The following is a 21,603-nucleotide window of genomic DNA, read 5'->3' as shown; positions in this document are numbered from 1 at the left end:
GTAGAATTAATTAATTGCACAAAAAGGGGGCATTCAAAAAAATTAGCCGTTGGCTAGGCCCTGATATCCCCTCCTCACAGGCCGCGAGCCCTATATTACCTAGCATATCAGAATACAGCCAGATCAGGCGCTAGACGGCTATTAAGTATCTATAATTTCTATATTCTATAAAGGATAAGGTAGAGAAGGGGCTCGCACACTATCTAACATATATATCATAGATTAATACAAGTACGCAGACTAGATATCACTATATACTAATTCGTTATCAACAAGCAACTACAATATTTGCCCTTGAAATATAGCAACCTACTTGCCCCCAAACGCAACCTCTAGATAGTCAGGACGGATAATAATACAGTTAGATTATATATCCACCGTCAACCATCAAGGCTGCACTATACACGTAGCTGCTCATCGTCGACGTTAGGAAGAGCACTGCCTTTGCAACCTCCTCTACCCGCGCCGCCCGTCTCACGGCTATCCTATCAATCTCAAACGGTAATATGTTCGCCGCCAAGGCTAGCCTAATAAAGGGCGTGTCGCTTATATAGCTATTACAGTATCAGCGCAGTTATAGGTATAAGGCGACAAAAACTTGATCTTACCCGGGATAGATAATGTTGATGCGGACTCTATCTCTGGCGTAGAGTTTTGCATCCTAGTAAGGTTAGTAAAGGTATATAAGGGCAATGCGAAGAGGTATCTACTAATTTCGATAATCTAATAATTGCTATAATATGGCCGTCCATTAGCAAAAATACGTCCTCCACGCGCAAGGGTATGCTTACCGTGCTTCGAAGCAACATACGCCGCAGCACAAACCCTAATATTAGGAATAGTAATACAAAATATACTAGAAACGTTAACAATAGTCCTTCTAAGCCCCGTAAAGATATAGGTCCTATAAACAGATTCCTATCAGCTTATTCCTAGCCTTAGCCGTAACCCCTCTCTGCCTACTAAATAATACTTACTCTTGCTTCAGCATCTGCCTAATCACTAATTTCTCGCAGAAAAAAACCCCCGTCTAGTTCGTGTTAATAACCTTTTGCCAGTCCTTGGTCGATAGCTCCATAGTCCTGCTAGGTAAATGCGTAATACCCGCCGCATGCACGGCAATATTAATCCGGGAAAATACCTTAATAACAGACTCAAGAGCTATAAAGAGCTGCTCTTCGCTTGACACGTCTGCGCGATATATTTCGACCCTAATATACGGGAACTCTACCGTGAGATCCGCGGCAGCAGACCTAAGGCCGTCCTCGTTAATATTAACTAGAGCAATTTTCTCTATTCTATTACGCGCATAGATGGCTACTGCGGCTTTTCCAATACCTTCTACAGGTAAGCATTAGTCTAGTTTATATAAAACAAGAACTATTTACCTAATACACCCCCCGTGATAAAAGCGGTTCCGGCAACTTGGCAGGGCGATGCAACGTGGGACGATATTATGCGATATCTAATGTCTAGAAGCTTAGGTAGATTACGTAGTAGCAGTATCAAGGCCAGCAAGACTATTCTGTATCTGCTACGTGTGCTTGCGTGAATATCACCATCTCTTAAACAATTTTAGCAGTACAATTCAGTATAATTAGGTCGAGGAGCGAGCAGTATAATTCTTCAAATCATAGGAAGGTCAGAGCGAAGGCTACTTTGCTGAGTATAAAAGCATAACCTACAGCAGATCACATTAGGCGATAAAGTTTAGCAATCTAATTTAGTAATACATGCTGATTATAAGCCAGGTATCTGGGAAAGGAGACCCTAGTTAATAGCCTGCAAGCACGGAGATTATTTATACTTAGACACCAAAGGCAGGGTCATGCATGTAATGTCTGTATGACAATTCTAAGTAAGCGCATTGGTCCCAAGAACGTCTGCCTGCCGACATGGCGACACGCATGCCTGTTACACCGAACCGCTAGCAGCGTATCGGACTCTAGTACTGCAGAGCTGTTATCACACACCATCACCAGGGGTCTTGCGTTAATAGGTTCTAAGGTGCTATCCATCAACTAAGTGATAGCGAAGGCTAGAATAGTCTTTACCATTAGTAGAACTCGCATTAAGTACTCCTTAATCAACCTTTCTTATCCCGGGTTAGATATACAGCAGAACCCGATAAGCTAGGTTCGAATAATATAATATAACCTTCTATTAAGATGCGAACTAGGCATGCATAATAGTTCTAGAGAAGGGCATAAATAGCTAACACAAGCCCATGTTACTCCTAATAGCCATGCTTAGCGCCCGAGAGCATCCTTACCACTCCTTTTAGCATGTTCTAGTATCCTTAACTAGTAAGTACAGCCCGCTACATACCTGCTGTAAACCCCGCTAGTATATCAAAGAGCAGGGTATTAATAGGCAATAAAAAGCCGAGCTTGACTACTACACATATAAGTAGAATAGATCTAGAACTTACGCCCCAGAGATACTTATCATGAGATTGATCCCTCTACAAGCTATACTCTCCCTTGACAAAGCTATACTCTCCCTTAACAGAATGATCTGCTTTTTCCTCCTCGTTCTAGTTGGCTTACTGGCCCACCGTGCCGTTATAATTTACAGGGGCGCGGCACTAGGATTAGGACAAGATTATATTATATTTAACCTAGACATCCAAGTCAAGGCCGAGATTTCCCACTACGACATTCCACGCGTAGACAATAATATTAACGCCGTAGATTTTATCTAGGACATTCAGCGCTAGACCGCTCTCCTTATCTCTAACAGAATCACAGGCGTACAAACCCTGCGGGATATATTCGTAATAAACGCACAGCTTTATATACCCAGAAACTCGCGCGGTAGCACCTTACACATTACAACACATGGACCTTAGTTTGATAAGCGGTATGTTTCAGCTTTGGCTCCTTTCCCAGTTTTAACAAATCATAGTTCATAATCTATCCTAGATACTGGGACCCAGCCCTCGAACCCGAGAAATACTTATACGTCGATACAGCCCTGGACGCGGGCTACTTAATCCTTACTTACAACCGGCTAGGCATAGGCGCATTATCCAAGCCTAACGGCTACAACGGGGTTCAAGCCGCCGTGCAGATTAAGGTACTAAATCAAATCATCTACCTCGCTCGCTCGGGGATACTCTTCTTAGCATCCAATACCAAGCCGTATATAAATATTCCCGCGTTCGAGAGAATTATTCTCGTCGGCCACTCCTTCAGCTCCGGAATCATTATAAGAAGCCTAATTTAGTATTATAATATTACCGACGCGGCCGTGCTGACTAGCCTTCTACTGCGTGGAAGAGTTATAGGCATTAGATACGTTGCCTTCGGGCTCGAGCACGCCAAAAGTAATAATAGGAAAAGGTTCCGCGGACGTGATAGCAGGTACATGGTACAGGGAAGCAAGAGTAATATAAACTAAATCTTCTTTAAAAAAGGGTTCTTTGATCCCAAGATGCTTGACTACGCGACAGAGATTAAGGAGATAGTTACCGTAGGTAAGTTTATAAGTTTAGGAGATATCCTGCAGAGTCTAGTACCTGGGTATAGGGGTCCTATTTTAGTACATGCGCCATTATATCCTTCTATTTACTGTCAGATATTAAATTTAGAATCCCTAGCTAACAAATTATTATAGTTTGCTTTTAGCGAGAATAACCTAACCTTATATATAGGCAACTATACTACGTCCGTTTAGCTTAATAGTATAAGAAGTGCATTTCCAGATGCGTCGGATGTGAGCGTGTATATCCAGAAAGGAGGCGGCCACGCTTTAACGTTATATAAGAATGCGCAGGATTATTATGCGGCAACTTTTGACTACTTACGCAAGGCGAACCTTTAGCTTGCGGTTATTAGTTCTAGCGGCGGCTGGACCAGAGGTTACATAATATAAGAGGGAAATAGTAGAATAGAAAGGAAATCTAAGTGCTGCTATCTTGGGTGTTCGCCCAGCTCAAGTATTATGGAGTTACCAGCTAAGTATATACTGTAAGAAGTAAAATACCTCGACCACGGATAATACAACCATGGGCTTAGGCTTGCTAATTTTCCCACCCACTCGGTAGATCAAGCTAATAGCTCTTTCCAGGTAATACTAGGGGCGCTAGCTGGTGGCCGCACCGCTAAAGGGCGGGGGATCATATTAGACCTATCCTGGGCCAGAGTAGGGGAATACTAGTTCGGGTGGCATTTGCAGTATGCGCCGGGCAGGACCTGGACAACTAAATAGCAAGATTATTAAAAAATCCCCACGTGCTATGAATATAGGCAGTAGTCTTTATCAGTTCTGTATCGGAATGTTTGATGACGTGGTCATGGTAGCCAATGTCAGGCAATACCCCCATCGGGGTTCTTGGGGGAAGATATCAGAAGCGACCCAACGACGCTGATCAGAGCTAGCAAGGACATCGGCTTGAGGGTAACACCTGTATCCCCCGCAAGGGCGGTGCACTGGAGATTTATGGGGCGCAAGAAAAGCAAAGAACAATATGCTTGCGCCGAGAGCAAGGGTCTGGATCCTCCACCTGCAGTATTGCATTCTCGACGGGGCTTATGTGACGCACAATAAGTGCATATAACGTGCTTTCTGGTTAAGGATGTAATTGACACTGTGCTACTCCGAGCCCAGGGCGCTTGACAGAGCGATTACCCACCAAAAGCCGAGCATCGAGGAGAGATAAATATGAGGCAGGCATCAGTAGTACCAGCCAGCAGTCTTTCATACATCGCAATGTGTACTCGTTTCAAGTGAGGTGCAAGTCCGCTCGCTAATTCCATCACGGCTTCTGTATTATACTCTTGGTTACCAGCCCTATCGAACCCTGATATAGGAACGAGAATCGTGGATAGGCACGGCGATGTGGCGAGCGCATAATCTCGAGGGTCGATGTTTTGAAAGTGATTAACATGTTCATGGAGGCTAGGCAGGTCAAAGGCCCGGTTGTGAAGCCTGCAGCGGGGTATCTGTCGATGAATGACCTCAAGTAAGTTGGGGGGGAATATAGTTTGCCAGGCCCAGAGCAAATCTTGAAGATTTAACAATCTGGCAAGCAAGCAAGCCAGACTTATCCAGGCCTCTGATGAAGTTCCAGCAGAGAATTCTAGGAACACTGACATGGTGAATACACCCTAGCTCTCCGAGCGATTGGTCCACCTGATGCATTTGCGGAGAGTCGAACCCTCCGGCGCTGTGATTGAGGCATCGCGCTGATTCGAAACCTATAGGGCGATGCCCTCGCTACTGGCACAGTCAGTCTACTTTCTCGTTCGACATGCCGTATGCGCCATGAACGAGGGCGACTACGAGCGGATCAAGACTTTAACGCATCTTCTGGAGCAGAGTTATGAGACATTTGGCATCAATCACAGGCTGCAAAGAATGTGTCGCACCCTCACGGATATGTATGCAGTGTATTCAAGAGACCTCAGTAGCAGACAGACACCATAGTTTTATTCCCATTGGTAGGGAGCAATCACAATAACCGTGGCCTTGTCCATGGGTTCGTCAATCTTGCTGATACTCGGGACGGCATGGAATTTCCGTATCAAAAGCAAGAGAGAGCCCGCGATGCGCTGCAACAAGCTGCGCGTTCCGCCACCAAAGAAGACCTTATCTCTCTAGTAGCCAAATGATAGCCAATTACAGACCCCATCCTCACACGCGGCATACGGAGGCTGCGTATCGGATCAAAAATTGTTGGGCCCGACTGCGGAACGCGACGCACGCAACGAGTTGATAGTCTCGATGCGCTTCAGGCGACTATGGCTCTTACAAGCGGCGTGTAGTCTGTCAGGAATAGGGGGGGTACAAAGGTTAAGAAGCAATCGTCAGCCTCGACGTTTGACAGTGCCTTATTCTATCTAACCCGTTGGTTCGCTGAAGCATTCGAGTCAAACTAAACATACCATGGCTTCATCATATCACCTCAACGGCCTCGCTGCCGACACCCCCTACCAAGTGGTTGAGAAGCCACACTCTGATCCTCGCCGTATGCGAATCATCTGTGCCGGGGCCGGCGCGGGAGGCTTGCTGCTTGCATACAAATGCAAGAAAAACTTGCAGAACATGGAGATAGTCTGCTATGAGAAGAACCCCGAAGTTGCCGGCACATGGTTCGAGAACAGGTACCCCGGCTGCGCTTGCGATGTACCCGTCCACAACTATGCCTTTTCCTTTGAGCCGAATCCCAACTTTTCGGCTCTCTACGCCTCCTCCGCGGAGTTGAAGGAGTACTTCCAGAGCTTCGCTAAGAAGTATGATTTGATGGCAATGATCAACCTCAACTGCACCATCAAGTCGGCAGTTTGGAGTGAGGAAAAGGGCATCTGTGAGTCTATCGTACCGGCGTGTTCATTGTTTCCGACGCGGAAATCTCGATTCCATCGATGGCAGGATAGTTGTACTTGATCTCTTCGTAAAACAAAGCATAGGTCGGAATCGACAAGCCAAATAGGATGGCCATGATCCACCTGCACATACCATAGCTTTACATCAGCTCCTAAACTAGGTACCTAGCCTGTGGATTCGGATTCGGGGGTACTTACCAAACCCATCTCCAACTCGTGTAGGTCGCAACCTGTCCGGCAATGGTGGGCATGATGGTGCCTCCCGCGTTGAGTGTCCATGTGTAAACGGTATTTATCACTCTACGCTGATGAACAAAAAAGACATCCGCAACGGTGATTTGGACGATCACCTCAGCCACCGCCCCAATAGTGCAACTGATGATATTGATGGCCATGAGCTCGCCGTACGACTGCATGCGTGCGTACCAGATGGGGATACCGAACTGCACCACCAGGCTCAACAAATAGACAGGTCGCCGACCGAACTTGAGCACAAAGGGAATCATGAAGAATGCGCCGATGGCTAGGAAGATATTGTTGGTTGCATATGTGATGTTGAGTTTGTCGTAGCTGATGCCCAGCTCGGAGTTCATGCCAGCCCATAGCGGAGTGTACATGCATGTAAAGGCAAAAATAAGGACTGTGTACAAGGAAACAAAGGCAAAGTTCAGGTACTTGTACCAATTGGGCCAGTTCAAGGGATCATTCGGGTCGTCTGATGGGCGAGGGGTTAGGATAATCCGCGTGTTCTCGACACTTCTCTCGACCTGTTCAAGCAGAATTGTACCCGGGGGCCAGGTTCTGGGGTCGTCGCCGGCGGCTGTGGGAGGCTGCCACGGTAGCTCCATGGCGATCTTGGGACGAAAGGCAGAGGTGAAAAGGTAGTGAGCCCGCCGGATGGCGGTTGCGGCAGGTATATAGCCATATAGCTACCTGGGAGAGGCCAGGCCATGGCGACTGGTAGTATCTACCTGTGGCTTTACGCACGATCTATCACACACCAGTGCAGGTAGGATCAGCAATTACCACGACTCCAATCAGTGCTAGTGGAGATAGCGGCAAGCGCACCAGTCAGGATTAGCTACTGTAAGGCTTATCTCTCTCCTCCAGATAGCGGGGATGCGCACTACTCTCTTGTCTACATCCCGTGCGGGCATGCTTGGTAGACTCGATAAGCTCTGCTATTCGCACCATCTGGACATTCAAAACATTGTGCGCATTTTCCACTGCGTACTCACCCCCCTAGCCCAAAGAAAAAAGGCAGCCGAGACAACATACGCCACGCCACAGAACACAATCAACCCCCAATACTCCTCCTCTCCATGGCTCTGGGCCTTGAGAATCTGGCCTGCAATCGGCAGCGCAACAAGCACACCCACCGCAACAAAGGTATAAGCCGTCCCATAGCGCTTCCCAAAGTCCTCTGTCCGAGAGATCTGGGCCACGCAGACCGGGCTGAGGCTAATTGCAGATCCACTCCAGAACCCGAATAAGGCCGCATATGCAATGGTGGAGCTCTTATTTGACCCAGCCGTCAACCACAGGGCTAGGGTGAAGGCGGCTGAAAGGGTAGTCGTCACCACCATTGCATTGAACCGGCCGTATCTGTCCGCGGCGTACCCAGGCATTAACCGACCGAGAATGGAGGTTGCGTTAAGAATCGACATGAGAGTGTAGGACTGTGTGATGGTCATTCCATTCGCGCGCGCGTAGGAGGTGAGATATGTGAGAGGGATTGTGGCCCCGATGTCAGCGAACATTATTGCGATCATGGTTAAAGTGAAGGGGCATTCGCGCAGGGTGCGGAGGTCAATGGTTTTCCTGCTAGATCTGTTGTGCTTGAGTCTAGACTTCTGGAGGAGGGTACCGATGCTGCAGAAGAAGAGAGCAATGAAGCCAAGGGTGCGAATCGCCCACCCGAAGCCAGCAGACGGGGCGAGCGCATTGAATATCTGAGGAAAGATAATCCCACCGATGCTTCCTGCTGTCGCGATGACACCAGTCGCAAGGGCGCGGCGGTTGTAGAACCAGTGATTGATAATGGAGACGCTCGGGGTGAACAGCATGGAAGCAGATATACCCCCGAGGACTCCGAAGCCGAGCATGAATTGGTAGTATTCTGAGAGGATCAGCATCAGAGCAGCTGAGGAAGGTACAAGGGACATTGGGCCTACCGGTTGAAACACTAAAGACCATGACGGCAGTCGTCAAGCCTAGTGTGCCAAAGGCGAGGAGATGCTTGGGACCATAGCGATCAAAGATCGGGCCTGGAGTCACAGAATCAGCAAGACAGGTTTCGACCCCAGTGAAGGCGTTGACAGACCGAATTGCACACCACCTATCAGTAGGAAGAAGATGTGCACGCTAAAGATCCACGAGATAGAGGAATGGGAGTAGTCGCTCAGCTCGTGGGTGGCGAGCCAGTCGGCAAAGACACCGGTGGTATTCATCAGCCCAAAGGAAGGCAGAGCTGCACACCATGATCCAACCACCACCAGCCATGCCTGCCATCCTCCGTCGGGAAACGACTCTGGTGTTTGATCCGTACCGTCAGGGTCGACTGAGTGTGCTGATATCTCCTTGTCTGCCATGGTGGTGAGATATCAAGTGTGGTGTGGGAGGGAGAGAGAGAGTGCGGGAGAATCCAGAGAGATGCAGTCCTCTCCGTGGTTCCAATTCAATTAACCCAGTGATGAGTAAGGTACACGAGTCCCAATCAGAGCCTTGCAGGGAATGTTGCACGAAGAATTCCAATTTTCAGGTCGATCAAGCAAGGATCAGCACGCCTTCTACTCTATTCGGTCCCCGACTGCATGTCTAGCAGAACCCCCCTTAGCTCAGTCAATGCCTCTTGATAGTCGTCTTCATCTTCCACCACCGTTGTACCGCAACCCGGAACAAGGGGCGCCATTGAGGTGGCCAGGGCGCCAACCGCCGCGCTGCACTCGCCCAATCGTTCGTCCAGCTCCAGAAGGGCCGTATTGACCGTCGCATCACCCGTTGCTTGGGCCAGGGTATCTTGCTTGTTGATCAGAATGGTTATCAAGGCCAGTTGGACTTCCACAAACTGGAGATTTCTGTCAGTAGCGTCCTGCTGGCCGCAACCCCAACCACCTACCTGGCTGTAGTTCTCGCATACATCCATCTCGACCGATTCATCCGCCAACACACTCTCTCCCTGTGAGAGGATCAGCACTTCGTTCTCTGCAGCCGTGGTGATCAGTTCGAATCCCCCAACGACGTCCTTGTTCTCGTTATTATCAATATCCTCGTTAGGTCTGGCGATCGGAACTCACGAGCAGAAAACGATCCCCAGTCGAAGGGAAGATATTGATCGCTGCTCCGACCGTGAGCGAGGCGAGGTCCATCATAATGTGTAGCGAATTGGCCAGCGCCTGGCCGTCGGCTGCGGACGCGACCGAGCAGCTTCGCTCGATCACAAGGAGAAACCCCCAAAGCTTCATGGTGTGTGGCACTCGGTGTGGTCTATGCCTCTAAAGTTTCGTACCTATTCAGTTCTTAAGTCGGTGCTGGTAGCAAGGGTGAATACCGCAACCCCTGTTCCAGCCCCATGCTCACCTACGCTGGGATCCCTTGATGTTCGCATGCAGACGTTATATTTGATACTCAGGACTCTGGACCTGTTCGTACGACACTATGAGCTCTCCAAAAACGGAAATGACCTATCCTCCCCAGTCTCAATGATGCTCTCCATGAACTTGCCCACGATTCCCTCCATCCCGGCCTCTGTGGCCTTTTCGATCCACTCCCTCGTTGGCACCTTGTCGTATCTACCTCCATAAAGCTCCACTAAATACGCAGACAGGTTACCAACAGGAACCCGGATCCCACTGGAGTGATGCCGGAAGCTCAGCTTCCCTGCCTTAGACCCCGACGCAATCGCCACATCTACAATTCCATTCGCAACCTCTCCAACCTGTTTGAAATCGAAATACCCATCCATTCCCTCTAGGGCCGGGACCGCGCTGAGCTTTCGAGAATACTGAATGACGGCGTTGACGGTATCGGTGCTGGGCGCACCATCTCCAATCACGTAGCACGGGCGATGAATGACAGCCGCCAACGGTGTTTGAGCTACGACGGACTCGAGGAACTGCTCGCTTGCCCACTTCGCTGCAACAAAGCCCTCGGAGCCATCGGTTGGAGGGTGGAAGCCGGAAACTGAGATGGGTGGGTAGCTTGTTTTGCCCGAGAGGAGAGTAACACGGTTGGAGGAGATGTAGTGGAAGGGAATGTGGGATCGGAGGGCAAACGCGGCGAGGAACCTGGTCGCATGGAAGTTCGGAATTCGCAGCGAGGAGTAACTGTTCATGCAGTTGCCGAACGTCCCAGCATGGATGACCAGGTCGACCTCGGGGTGCAGTGCTGCCAGATTCTCATGCGACAGGCCTAGGGCCGGCTCCATCAGCTGGCCGGAGTAGACGGTGACGCGGTCGGAGAATGGAAGCAAAGGCCGATGCTCGTGCTGAACAGCTATACAATGAACTTGCGTAATTGACGGTGTTTGGAGCAGCGCTGTCAGAATGGCGCTGCCCAGGAAGCTGGTCGAACCGGTCAAGAGAACCTGCTGCACAACAGGCGGACGGCAACCCGACTTCACCTGGCTACCCTGGCTCTGGAGAAAGTCGTCAGACACCCGAGTCTCATGCTCCCAGTCAATCACCTCGACCGCACATTCAGCCTTTCGGTTGCTCAGCATCGCTGTCATTTTGTCGAGGGTGCTCGCCTTGAAAAGATCGGCGAGGGGGATGGCGATGGCGCTGGATTGTCGTATCACCCCCTGCAACTTGGCCAGCAGGAGGGAGGTGCCCCCGACCGCAAAGAAATCTGAATCCGGTGCGATCCCGGCTGTCGGAGCACTCTCCGGTAGAACTTGCTCCCAGAACATCTTCATCTCCGCCTCGGCGAGAGTCAAGGAGCGGCCATTGGTCGCCTTGCCTTCTGCATGGGGGATGGGGAGACCCGCAAGAGCTTTCCTATCCACCTTTCCATTAGGTGTCGTTGGAATAGCTTCAATTGGGATGATAAAACTGGGGCGGATGGATTGAGGTAAGGGAATAGTAGCAGCCAGATCTTGGAGCTCATCGTTGCTTAAGGGGTTGCCTGGGAAAAAGACAACATGTGCAACGAGATATCGGGCTGCCCCCTCCCCTCGTGACGAAGCAATCGCAGAGGAGATCGAAAAGGGAGCAGCTTGCAGGATTGCATTCGAAACCTCCTCCAGGTCCACACGGATTCCACGTAATTTGATGACCGTGTCGCCGCTCATGCGGCCCATGAAGAACAGCGACCCGTCCTCAAGAAGCTTGCCCTGGTCTCCTGTTTTGTACAGCCTTGTCCATCCACGGGCACGGTAGTCAGCCGAGGCAAACGGATTATCTATAAACTTCCCTTTAGCCATCTGGGAATCCAGATAGCCCAAGCCCACCCCCGCGCCCCCGATGCAGACCTCTCCCGGGAAGCCGGGCGGAAGCAGATTCAGGCCCTTATCAACTACGTACAAGGACGTGTTTGGGAAAACCTTTCCGAGGTTACCTTCCATAATGGACTGTTCCGTGCCAGACAGCGGACGGGTGCAGACAACGCCCCCTGCCTCTGTTGGCCCGTATGCGATCGTAATCCCCGGGCAATGCGAGCCGAGCCGTTGATGGAAGTCCTGGATCAACCGGTCTGTGACGAGTTCGCCCCCAACGTAGACATAGCGCCATGATCGCAGCAACGTCAGGTACTCGGCCCCAGAGCCGAGCAGCATTGTGTACTCTGCAGGGGTGCCGAATGTCAGACTGACGCGCTCGGCAACCATCAGCCGCGATATGCCGATAGGATCAAATCGTAGATCCTGGGGAACAATGACCAGGTTGCCGCCAAATCCAAGGGCAAGAAACATCTGCGCGATGGCCATGTCGAACCCGAGCGAGCTCTGCTGTAGGACCGTCTCGGGTCGGTGGGAGAAAATGCGTGCTTGGGCGGGGATCCAATGTGTGAACATCGCCTGGTGTAGCATAATCCCCTTGGGTCGACCAGTTGAGCCGCTGCTGTATAGAATAAAGGCAAGGGAGTGGGCGGACCCCTTGTTGGAGGGGATAGGGTCCCTTATATGACCAAGATCATCAATATTGACCAGCCATGTATCCCTCGCCGCCAGGCTATTGGCCATCTCCATTGTCCCAAGCTGACAAACGAGAGCCGCCGGATTGCAGTCGGCTATGATTGATAGCTGGCGTTCCATTGGAAGACGAATGTCCAGTGGGACATAGACTGCGCCCACGCGCAAGACGGCTAACATGGCCGCAACAGCCCCCATCGAGGGCTCGCAAATCACTCCAATCCGGCCCCCAATTCGTATACCACCAACTACTAGAGCGGCTGCAATGTTTCCTACCGCAGTTGAAAGATCTCGATAGGTATGTGATCCGGACGCGTCAGTCACCGCCACCGCGATCGCATGGTCCTCCGCAACAGTATCAAACCTCTCAACCAGTGTCTCTGGCCATCCGTGATGAACAATTCCTCCATCGCCGAGTTGAAGTGCTCGATCGAGGGCATTTTGAGGGAACAATGGAAGCTGTTGCACAGGCAATGAGTGGTCATCGCAAAGCGATTCTAACAAAAAGGAATACGCCGCGGATAGCTGCTGTATGCTATCAGGGGTATAGAGATAATTTCTGCAAACCACTTCGAGCATCCATGGCCCTGATCTAGATGGCGTTATATTGATGGTCATATCGTAAGGCGATCTTGCTTGGATTGCGTCCTCATACCGAAGCGTGGTCTGGCCCATCGGTAGATTGAGTACTTCGCCCATGCGATAGTTCACCATGACCTGGAAGAGGGGGGTATGGGTGGACGACCGTGGAACGCCGAGGTGCTCTGTGATCAGTTCAAAGGGGACAGCTGAATTGCTGAGCGCGGAGACGCTCGTGGCAGCAGCGCGCCGGAAGACATCACTGAAGGTGTCTGTTTCGTGAAGACTCAGTCGTAGAGGCAGCGTGTTCACAAAGAATCCCACCGTGTTCGCAAACCGATAGTCCGATCGTCCTGCATCGGTTGTGCCAATGCAAACCTCTTCAATGCCCAGCAAGCGGCATAGCAGGATCTGAACTACTGACAGGTGGAAGTGAAAGGGCGATCCTCGGAGGGACCGTGAGAGAGCCTTTACTCGCTCAGTGCATGTTGGATCAATGGTTGTCGTCGTGGTATGGCTGCCGAAGTCTTTCGTCGCCACTCTCGCCTTGACGCGAGCAAAGGGGAGTAGTGGAGTTGTCTCAGGCAGTGGAGTGAGAGTTTTCATCCAGTATGCGAGTTCTCGCTCAAGGGCCCCTGAGTCAATCGCATGATACTGGGCTTTTGTGTACTCTGTATAATGCGGTGGCACATTCGAGAGCTGCTTCCCCTGATACGCGAGGTTCAACTCTTTCAGCAGTAGGGACCAGCTATACGCATCAATAGCCAAATGATGAAAATAGAAGAGTAACTTGAATCCCGCGGCGGCCATTCCAAAAACCGTGACTCGGAATACCTCGCCCCGGCCCAGCTCCCATACCTTCTGTCTTGCCTTCTCAAGTTCCGCCATATACATCTTCTCATCCGCCTCCTGGATATAGGCAAAGAACGGTAGGGGCTCAGATCGCACCGCCTGTAACAGTTCTCCTGTAGTAGGGTCCATGAAATACGCAGTTTGAAGGGACTCATGTCGTGGGAGGACCTGCGCGAGAGCGGCCTGGAAGCGCGAGACTTCAAACTCATCACTGGCATTGTAAATGACGGCCATGTTAGATTGTGTTGGATCGTTCATGTACTGCTCTGCAAACCAAAATCGGGATTGAACCGGGGACATTTTGCTGGTCCTCTTGGCCATCACAGCGGGGATCTGCGTGTCGGCCATGATACTCTCCTGCGCAATCTCACTCGGTGGGCTAAACCGTCGTGCAGCGGTTGGTGCCATGATTGCTTGCTGAAATAAAGGGTTGGCTCAGGTTGGTTACAGGACGACCGTAGGATGATATATAAGACACCGTTCCTAGGTCGATGTCACACTACTCGCCAATATGATGTATGCTTCGGTAATAAATTCTCACCGACTACAAAGCAGTGGATCATTGTCAGTTGAAGGGCCCTGTCCCTTTGGTCCCTAGTTTACCATCAACGAGAAAGTAAGGTAATCAAGGACTGACCGTGTAAGTCTCCTTACTTCGTATCTTGCATCGTAGCATTTCATCATTCCTCGAGCAGGAATGTTCGTACAACCTTGATACTCTACCCAAGAAAGGCGTGCGCCCTCGTGATCTACGCGGTCTACCCAGAGCCTGAAGAGCATTGGCATGCGTACTTATGAACAAGCCTGTAAGGTGGTGTTTCGGTTTCAGGACCGCTTACACTTCGTAATGGCGTTTCCAGCATATTTGCCTTTCCTAAAGAAGCAACAGAGAGTAGAGTAGTCTTGATAGTGCTGTCTACCTAGGATAGCCTATTCCTATCTATGGCAGCTGCCAGCTCAAAGATGGTCTCTTTGTCAAATAGGTCCTCCACCGTCAATGGCAGATCCTCCGCCTTGCATCTCGAGACGAGCTGCATGGCTCCGATTGAGTCGCCCCCGAGTGTATAGAAGCTATCATTGAGTCCAATATCTGAGGGGCTCATGTTCAACACTAGCGCGAATGTACGATGAAGTGCTCGCTGTGTAATCGACATCGGGTTCGTGCTGTCAATCCTCCCACCGGGGCTACCTCGTCTGTACATCAGTAGTGTCTCCTGCGATAGAGTAGCTGTGTTTGTTCTAAGTGCTCTTCGATCGACCTTCCTAGAGAACGTCATGGGAACATGGGAGAGTGGAATGTAAACCGAAGGGATCATATGCTCCGGTAGCACGGTTCGTAATCTCGAATCTGCCATCATCGTCCGGGACATGAATTGTTCATCAGCAGCTAGGAAAAGTTCCTGATCTAACTGTTCTCCGCCGGGGATAGATGGTGCATTGCACCAGATAAATGCCACGAGAGCTGGCGTGGCGGAGCTCTGCACTGGAGTCACAACATCGGTGACAATGATATCGCCACCTGAGCTATCCCAGGCCCGATGTAGATGATGTTCAACCTCTCCTAGCTCGATTCTAAATCCACGTAACTTGACCTGATTATCCTTGCGCCTCAGATAGCGCAGGGTGCCGCTGCCCGTGTACTGAACAAGGTCGCCTGTCTTATACAGTCTAGTTGGATGAGTGGTTCTTGCGGGGAGTTGATCGAGCCACTGTGGACCAGCAAGAAACGTTTCGGCGGTTATCTGAGGCATGTCCAAGTAGCCCCGAGCAAGAAAAGGACCCTCAATGACTAGCTCGGCTACCGCACCCACAGGCGCAAGTCGGTTGTGATTATCGGGCTCGACCAGCCAGGTCTTTCCTAAAAATGCGCGACCTATATTCCGTGTATCTCGTTCGCTCTCCTCCTGGGCGCTGAGAATCCCTCCCCATTCAGTCATTCCGTATCCGATGAGCAGCCGAAATCTCCCTTCAAAGATCTCGTATGCATCGATAGGAATCAACTCTGCCCCCAAAAGGATTGTTTCCATGGTAAGCAGGTTCCTTGTATCAACAGTCTTGAGCGTGGATGGAGTCATCAGTGTCCAGGTAACTCCCATCCGGTTGATCGCACCCTGAAGGTCGTTCATTCTTTCGAACTCTGACGGGATGCACAGTGTTGCTCCTGCGGCGAGAGAGCAAAATATCTCGACGAGCGAAGCATGCACCCCGTATGAGGCAAAGTGTAGCACGCGGCTGTTGCTTTGGATGTGCAATGGCGGAGCGTGATGTGCAAAGCCAACTAGTCCTTGATGCTCCATCATGCACCCCTTCGGGGAACCTGTACTGCCGGACGTGTAAAGAATGTACGCGACATCTGTTCGTAGCCACTGGGGCTCTGTGTGCAGGGATGCGGTCAGACATTGCAAGTCCACCTTGCTAACACTCACGACCTTGATCCCGGTGCTCTGCAAGCTGGAGACATGTCGGGGCGAGGCTAGGACGATATTTGCCTGCACTTGTGTGATTATGCTTTGAATCCGCTGCACTGGTTGCGTAGGCTCGAGGGGAACAAAGACTGCCCCGGTCCTGATCACGGCGAGCACTGCAACGATAGCCCACAGCGATTTCTCCATACAGAGAGGCAATCGGTCGCCGGGCTTGACTCCGAGAGCCTGCAAGTGAGCAGCCAGCCTGGACGACAGATCTGCCAATTCGGCGTATGTTAGGTCACCGTCCCAGGAGTGCACCGCATCTGCGTTTGGCTTGTTCATTCCATATTGAAGGATGATATTGCTTATGGGCCCATCCACTTCGCAGTCGTCCTGTCTTTCGTTCCATTGCCAGATTTGCTCCGCATCGACTCGAGAATATATATCTGCCGCTCCCAGTTTCCCCATGGGGTTTCTGCTCATCCAGTCCAGTATCTGAGCCATGTTGCCAGCTAAGCCCTTTGCACGAACTTCACTTATAGTGGTGTTTCGGTAACAGATACTTGTCTCTGCCAGCGTCTCGTAAAGGTTGACTTCGACCACTATATCATAGTGCTAGCAGCCGATGTCAGCAGTGCCAAACGGCAAGTGCACTGTACTAGAAACCTACATGATCTCTGCACCTTCGCATGGATATTAGGTCGGATTTCTCAGGGTTTTCTATGCCTCGAGAGAACCAAACTGCCGTATTGATGCTGGATGGTGTCACTTTCTCCAATTGCTCCAGTGTCAGGAGGTCTGTCTCGAGGGCATCGCGCACGGTCACATTCGGATCGATTGACACCCGGTATAAATATGCATCTTGTTCAACCCGATCTTCGTTTCTCGCCATGTCGTGGGCACCAAACCATACCACATCCATGTCCGTAAAGCGGCGAACAATCAGCGCCCAAGCCAGGGCAAAAACTGAACATAGGTCCTCGGTCCTCAAATTTTGGGTGGCCAGTTGAGCGGATGGGGTCACAATAGGAATTCTCCCAGTTTCTTGGTCCCCTTGGTTGGCATAGTTGTCAGTCAGGACAGGAAAGATACACGGGGTTGTCTCCATCGTGATAGTCATGGTGAGCACTATGGTGCTTAATCCGCCAGGCCAAAGGTGGAAAGTTCCAACTAGAATCCACGATAAATCACTGTTTCACTCAAGAGTCGCGAAGAGAAATGAAGCGGCTGGCACCCTTGCCTCCCCCTGCCACGTTCACCGAGCTTTCATTCAGGGTTACTCCCATGGCCCCTTACTTGGCCCCTAGACCCATGCTAGGGCGCGGTGGTAATCCATAGAATCCCGGTAAATCCCGAGACCGCAGCCATCTTACATTCCTTGACCGAGGAGTCTGGAATGAAAGCAAAATTGACGGTGTGGGCGGGAGTGTGTCGGAGTGGACGGTCTGGGGACGCCCTTACTATACCTCGGATGAAGACGACTGTATTTGACCAGTGCGGCTGGTGTTGGAGTCCAAATAGAAGGTTTTCATTGAGCCGCCTATGTCAATCGCTATTAACAATCATCTGTCGTCTTCTGCAACTGAAAGATAACTCTGCCACCGTCTACGAGCCATGACTGAACGACCTTCAATCCCCCAGGTACCGCCTCAAACAACGCCTGCCACTCGACTCTCGTTCGAAAGGCTGTTCCCAGGACAGCAAGCATATGCATGTTCATAGAGCTGCCATAGCAGGAATGGCAGTTCTGGAAGTCCAGCTCAATTCCATCGTCCACCAACAAAACGGAACTGGGGCGAGTCATGGCCTGAGAAGCACGCTCGAGAATGCGTGCACACTCGCTAGAGATACTGAAGTTAGTTCGTCCGCCACTTTCCTCGTAGCTAGGAATCCTCACCTCGGTCCATTATCCATGAGGATATTACTCAACAAGTAAACATCCGCCCCCCTAACAGGCTGCTCCGTAAAATAGTCATATTGCTGCCATTGCAGGCGCTCAAACACTGCTGAGTCTTGGATGTCTTCCTTGCTCGGGAATTTTCTTTCGTAATCCTGAATCACAAATCGCAAGTGGGGATGCTGTCGCGCGATGCGAATTGAATGCTGGCCCCGACCGCCACCTATGTCGACAACAGTGCCTCCGGAACTTACCTTTTGGAAGTCAAAGACATCCTCGATTGATGTCTGTGCGGTCCCTCCCACGTGCCTCTGGAGGCCTTTATCGAATCGCTCGCCGCGGTGGGGGTCGGCATCTCGAAGGTATTCGTAGAACGGTCGGTCCGCTATGGCAACAGTCAGTAAACCAAGAAAGGGAGTCGTAGGGCCTGACATACTCTGAAAGGCTAGTTGAAAGGCGGTTTTGCAGTGAGAGTCTGGTGCTTGCTGCTGAGCCTGGAGGAGATATTGGGGGAGACACGCGGCGGCTTGAAGGCCAACATCGACTCTTGGAATCATCGGATTAGTCTTATGTTGTCGGTACCGTCCAAGAGTACTTACAGGTAATGAACCCAGCACGCATTATTTCCATTGAGAAGATAGCGGGATCGCTCGTTGAGTTGATATGTTTCCGGCGATGGCTCGTAAAGGACATGGGTAGCCACCGCTTCCTTCAGTGCGCATCCTATAAGACACAGAATGAGCTGATACTATAGTAACTGAACGGGTCACTGCATACTCAGAAGCACTTTCGAACATCTCGTCAAGCTTGCTAGCGTGTCCAGGTGGGCAATTCCATCATTCTTCGAGAGAAGTCTGAATAGATCCTGGTCCAGCAGCATGCACAATGCGGCACTGCTATTGTAGGATAGAGATATGCGCTCAATCCAGCTTTCAGGGCTACTGACCAAGGCATTGAGCTTTGTACAGGCTGCGGCAATTGACTTGCTCTCCTCAAGAGCTTCGTAGCCTGTTTGGACTTTTTCGCTATGCTGCTGGCTTAGGCGAACTATATGCTCGGCCAACAGCTCAACTTGGGTCTTTTCAGCGGTCATTCTGGATTGTGATGGCACTTTGAAGTTTGTGTAAGGGAAGTTGAGTCATGAGGCTCCCACCCTCTCAATCGACCCTACGAGTGGCGCCTTTTTGAGTCAGAAGTTGGCTGCCAGGTGGACGAATGCTCGCATAACGTGTGTTACCTTGCTCCACATGCCTGGCCTCCTTACCGTTGTCGGGTTGGCTTATGGCGAGCATGCGTAATGCTGTTTTCTGACCAGCGTATCGTATTCATCTACACTTCTACTCTGTCTCTCATAATAGGTGGCTCCATGATTCTCAACACACTCACATTCTAAACTAACACTACCTCAGTCTTTGAGAAGCTACCCCCGCACCCCTGCTCCATTATATATAGCGCTAACGGACATATCATAGTACTCCACATAGCCGCCCTGATGAAGCTACGCCATTTAAGGAATTGGGCTGCACGGGCGAAACGAGGGTAGGAACTGTCCCTCTGTCAGTTGATCACCGTTGGTGTCACTCGCTTTCGAGGTCATGTCATCTTGGATGACGTGAGCCTCCGGGTGCGCTGAAATACCTCCAGGATCCTTGCAGTACTTCTGATTAGCCTGTTGAGGGCTGATGCTGCAGTCATCTTGAGTATTGCATGGCTTGGTGGTATTCCTGGTCATTCTCAGAAACTGCATGATATCCGTGCCCCCAGTCCCTCTCTGGCTGTCCTGAAGGCACCGCACCCTGTCGGCTGTCCCATTCCTTCCCGCTGGGATGAAGATATATCGTGCGACAATGCGAATATGCTCGTCTCGAAAAGCCCTAAGTCGTGAGATTGCCTTGTTATAGGCGAGCCGTAGCTCGGAATCATCATTCTCGCCCATTGCGTATCCCCGGATGTTCGAAATATCGCTCATGCGTTCCAGGAAGTCTTTATGGGGGCCTGGCATATATTTTCGCATTTCCTGTTTGGATCAGTATGCGTTTAGATGCTTGGAGATGACCGCACCCCGTGGGACTTACTTTAATAAATCCTACACTCTGTTCAACCCCAAGAATGATATCCAACAATTGAATGAGGGAGCTCTGTGCGTTGCTCCCACCGCTATGAAGGAGCCACTCCCCTCCACCACCATTACAGTCACATCGAGGATAGAAAATCCCATCCGGCAGCCCAGCTTCCGCCATGTTCTTGCTGCCTCTTAGAAATGGTCGTAGACGATGGAAGAAGAAATCCTGCGAGAGATTGTCATATAGCCTCAGAAGAATCTGAGAGATCCTGTCGATAGACTTGACCAGCGTCTTCAAAAATGCCAGAACGACCTTCTGGTCACGGTCGTGTACTGCATCGATGGCTTCGAGCGCCTGTGCTATTATCCTGCCCCCCTGTGCTTCGATCGCAACGGAAATGACGTAGAACCACTCTTCTTCCTTGGAGCTAGTGAACGTTGATATGGACAGATAGTTGTCTGGCTCTGCGCAATCTGGATCTGCCCCTGCTTTTAGAGTTACGTTCCAGAGGCAGTAGGTGGCGAACGTGGCGCAGGGGCTTATTCGGAGGCGTTCGGCCACTATCCTCAGTGGAGAGACAATTGACAGTGGGAGTCTCTGATATGTCGCACTTAGTTATAGGCAGCCGGTATCACAGAATATGGACACTCACACGCCGAGGTTCATCGCCGTTCCAAATATAACCCTGTGACAAAAAGGATAGGACAACATATGCCCTGCGCCACTCTTCCTCGGTCTGGAGTCTACCTGTTGACAGCACTGCTAAGCTGTCGAGCCTGGCTTGCAGTTCCTTTCTCTGTATGAGCTTCGGCATATTGGTGATAGCAGTCTCCCAGGCATCGTAATAGGGATCCGGCAGCCTGTCAAGTGCCCCTGGCTCGGGAAGGAAACCCGAGATTGGGGATACATGATAGCGGCGAAGATCGAGATCACGGAAACGCGTCATAGTTACTCAAACAATGAAGGTGAGATGAGCCTGGAGGTTCGATGTCCATGGGGGTATAAACGTAGGAAACATCAAATCGTCCACCTTGGTCACTCGGCAGGATATTCGGTCACTGGCCTCACCAGGAACCCAATAATGGTAGGAACACTGTATTTCGCCATACCTACATTAAATCATACGCTCTTTGAGCTTCGTGTTCACGCTTACACTCAGGCTATGTGGGTCCAGGTCCAGAAATCCACAGCACATAGTTACATTCCTCGGATATTGCCAGTGCTGGAGACTCGCCCCGCTAGGGCAGTCCTCCACGATGCTTGTCGCAAGATCTGATAACACGGTACTGAAGTCTGACGCTGCGGTATATCAAGGGCCCAGCTGTTACAACGTACGTGGCTGACTCGG

General features: G+C 50.8%; 8 protein-coding genes across 8 annotated transcripts; 1 reads left to right on the top strand and 7 right to left on the bottom strand.

The window, feature by feature from the left end:
* Positions 1-361: 361 nt before the first annotated feature.
* Positions 362-2,247, bottom strand: BJY04DRAFT_212090 (SDR family NAD(P)-dependent oxidoreductase; the record flags this gene model as incomplete). The annotated part of the gene is made up of 7 exons (XM_073714494.1): positions 362-554; positions 609-639; positions 792-880; positions 978-1,009; positions 1,049-1,338; positions 1,389-1,424; positions 2,235-2,247. The coding sequence occupies 7 exons, from the start codon at positions 2,245-2,247 to the stop codon at positions 362-364; spliced, it is 684 nt and encodes a 227-aa protein (XP_073564244.1).
* A 3,642-nt stretch (positions 2,248-5,889) lies between these two features.
* BJY04DRAFT_225050 (uncharacterized protein) lies at positions 5,890-6,390 on the top strand (the record flags this gene model as incomplete). Its single annotated transcript, XM_073718124.1, has 1 exon — positions 5,890-6,390. The coding sequence occupies one exon, from the start codon at positions 5,890-5,892 to the stop codon at positions 6,388-6,390; it is 501 nt and encodes a 166-aa protein (XP_073564243.1).
* A 1,141-nt stretch (positions 6,391-7,531) lies between these two features.
* BJY04DRAFT_226082 (MCT family MFS transporter) lies at positions 7,532-8,955 on the bottom strand (the record flags this gene model as incomplete). Its single annotated transcript, XM_073718333.1, has 3 exons — positions 8,653-8,955; positions 8,504-8,596; positions 7,532-8,448 (listed from the first exon to the last, which is right to left on the bottom strand). Exons 1-3 carry the CDS (start codon positions 8,918-8,920, stop codon positions 7,532-7,534), a joined length of 1,278 nt encoding a protein of 425 aa, XP_073564242.1. The 5' UTR covers positions 8,921-8,955.
* A 168-nt stretch (positions 8,956-9,123) lies between these two features.
* On the bottom strand, positions 9,124-9,793 carry BJY04DRAFT_225048 (uncharacterized protein; the record flags this gene model as incomplete). Its single annotated transcript, XM_073718123.1, has 3 exons — positions 9,124-9,396; positions 9,448-9,579; positions 9,626-9,793. The coding sequence occupies 3 exons, from the start codon at positions 9,791-9,793 to the stop codon at positions 9,124-9,126; spliced, it is 573 nt and encodes a 190-aa protein (XP_073564241.1).
* A 129-nt stretch (positions 9,794-9,922) lies between these two features.
* BJY04DRAFT_226080 (acetyl-CoA synthetase-like protein) lies at positions 9,923-14,235 on the bottom strand (the record flags this gene model as incomplete). Its single annotated transcript, XM_073718332.1, has 4 exons — positions 9,923-11,496; positions 11,566-13,694; positions 13,726-13,783; positions 13,870-14,235. The coding sequence occupies 4 exons, from the start codon at positions 14,233-14,235 to the stop codon at positions 9,985-9,987; spliced, it is 4,065 nt and encodes a 1,354-aa protein (XP_073564240.1). The 3' UTR covers positions 9,923-9,984.
* A 572-nt stretch (positions 14,236-14,807) lies between these two features.
* BJY04DRAFT_226079 (acetyl-CoA synthetase-like protein) lies at positions 14,808-16,799 on the bottom strand (the record flags this gene model as incomplete). Its single annotated transcript, XM_073718331.1, has 1 exon — positions 14,808-16,799. One exon carries the CDS (start codon positions 16,797-16,799, stop codon positions 14,808-14,810), a length of 1,992 nt encoding a protein of 663 aa, XP_073564239.1.
* Positions 16,800-17,786: 987 nt separating this feature from the next.
* On the bottom strand, positions 17,787-19,336 carry BJY04DRAFT_226077 (S-adenosyl-L-methionine-dependent methyltransferase). The gene is made up of 5 exons (XM_073718330.1): positions 18,970-19,336; positions 18,792-18,915; positions 18,629-18,738; positions 18,193-18,577; positions 17,787-18,136 (listed from the first exon to the last, which is right to left on the bottom strand). Exons 1-5 carry the CDS (start codon positions 19,283-19,285, stop codon positions 17,851-17,853), a joined length of 1,221 nt encoding a protein of 406 aa, XP_073564238.1. The 5' UTR covers positions 19,286-19,336; the 3' UTR covers positions 17,787-17,850.
* A 363-nt stretch (positions 19,337-19,699) lies between these two features.
* Positions 19,700-21,201, bottom strand: BJY04DRAFT_225044 (indoleamine 2,3-dioxygenase; the record flags this gene model as incomplete). Its single annotated transcript, XM_073718122.1, has 3 exons — positions 19,700-20,209; positions 20,268-20,852; positions 20,908-21,201. 3 exons carry the CDS (start codon positions 21,199-21,201, stop codon positions 19,700-19,702), a joined length of 1,389 nt encoding a protein of 462 aa, XP_073564237.1.
* Between the last annotated feature and the right edge of the window lie 402 nt (positions 21,202-21,603).

This window comes from Aspergillus karnatakaensis (genome assembly GCF_047715665.1).
Source record: "Aspergillus karnatakaensis strain CBS 102800 unplaced genomic scaffold BJY04scaffold_111, whole genome shotgun sequence".
In the NCBI taxonomy this organism is placed as follows: Eukaryota; Fungi; Ascomycota; class Eurotiomycetes; order Eurotiales; family Aspergillaceae; genus Aspergillus; species Aspergillus karnatakaensis.
This window is presented reverse-complemented; position numbering and strand designations above follow the sequence as displayed.

What these genes read in the sequence shown, in the direction of transcription:
- BJY04DRAFT_226077 (XM_073718330.1), bottom strand. Translation starts at nt 19,285, where the DNA reads ATGACCGCTGAAAAGACCCAAGTTGAGCTGTTGGCCGAGCATATAGTT. An exon ending in ATGTTCGAAAGTGCTTCTGA is followed by an intron (nt 18,916 to 18,969) that starts GTATGCAGTGAC and finishes TGTGTCTTATAG; the next exon opens with GATGCGCACTGAAGGAAGCG. An exon ending in CTTTCAACTAGCCTTTCAGA is followed by an intron (nt 18,578 to 18,628) that starts GTATGTCAGGCC and finishes CTGTTGCCATAG; the next exon opens with CGGACCGACCGTTCTACGAA.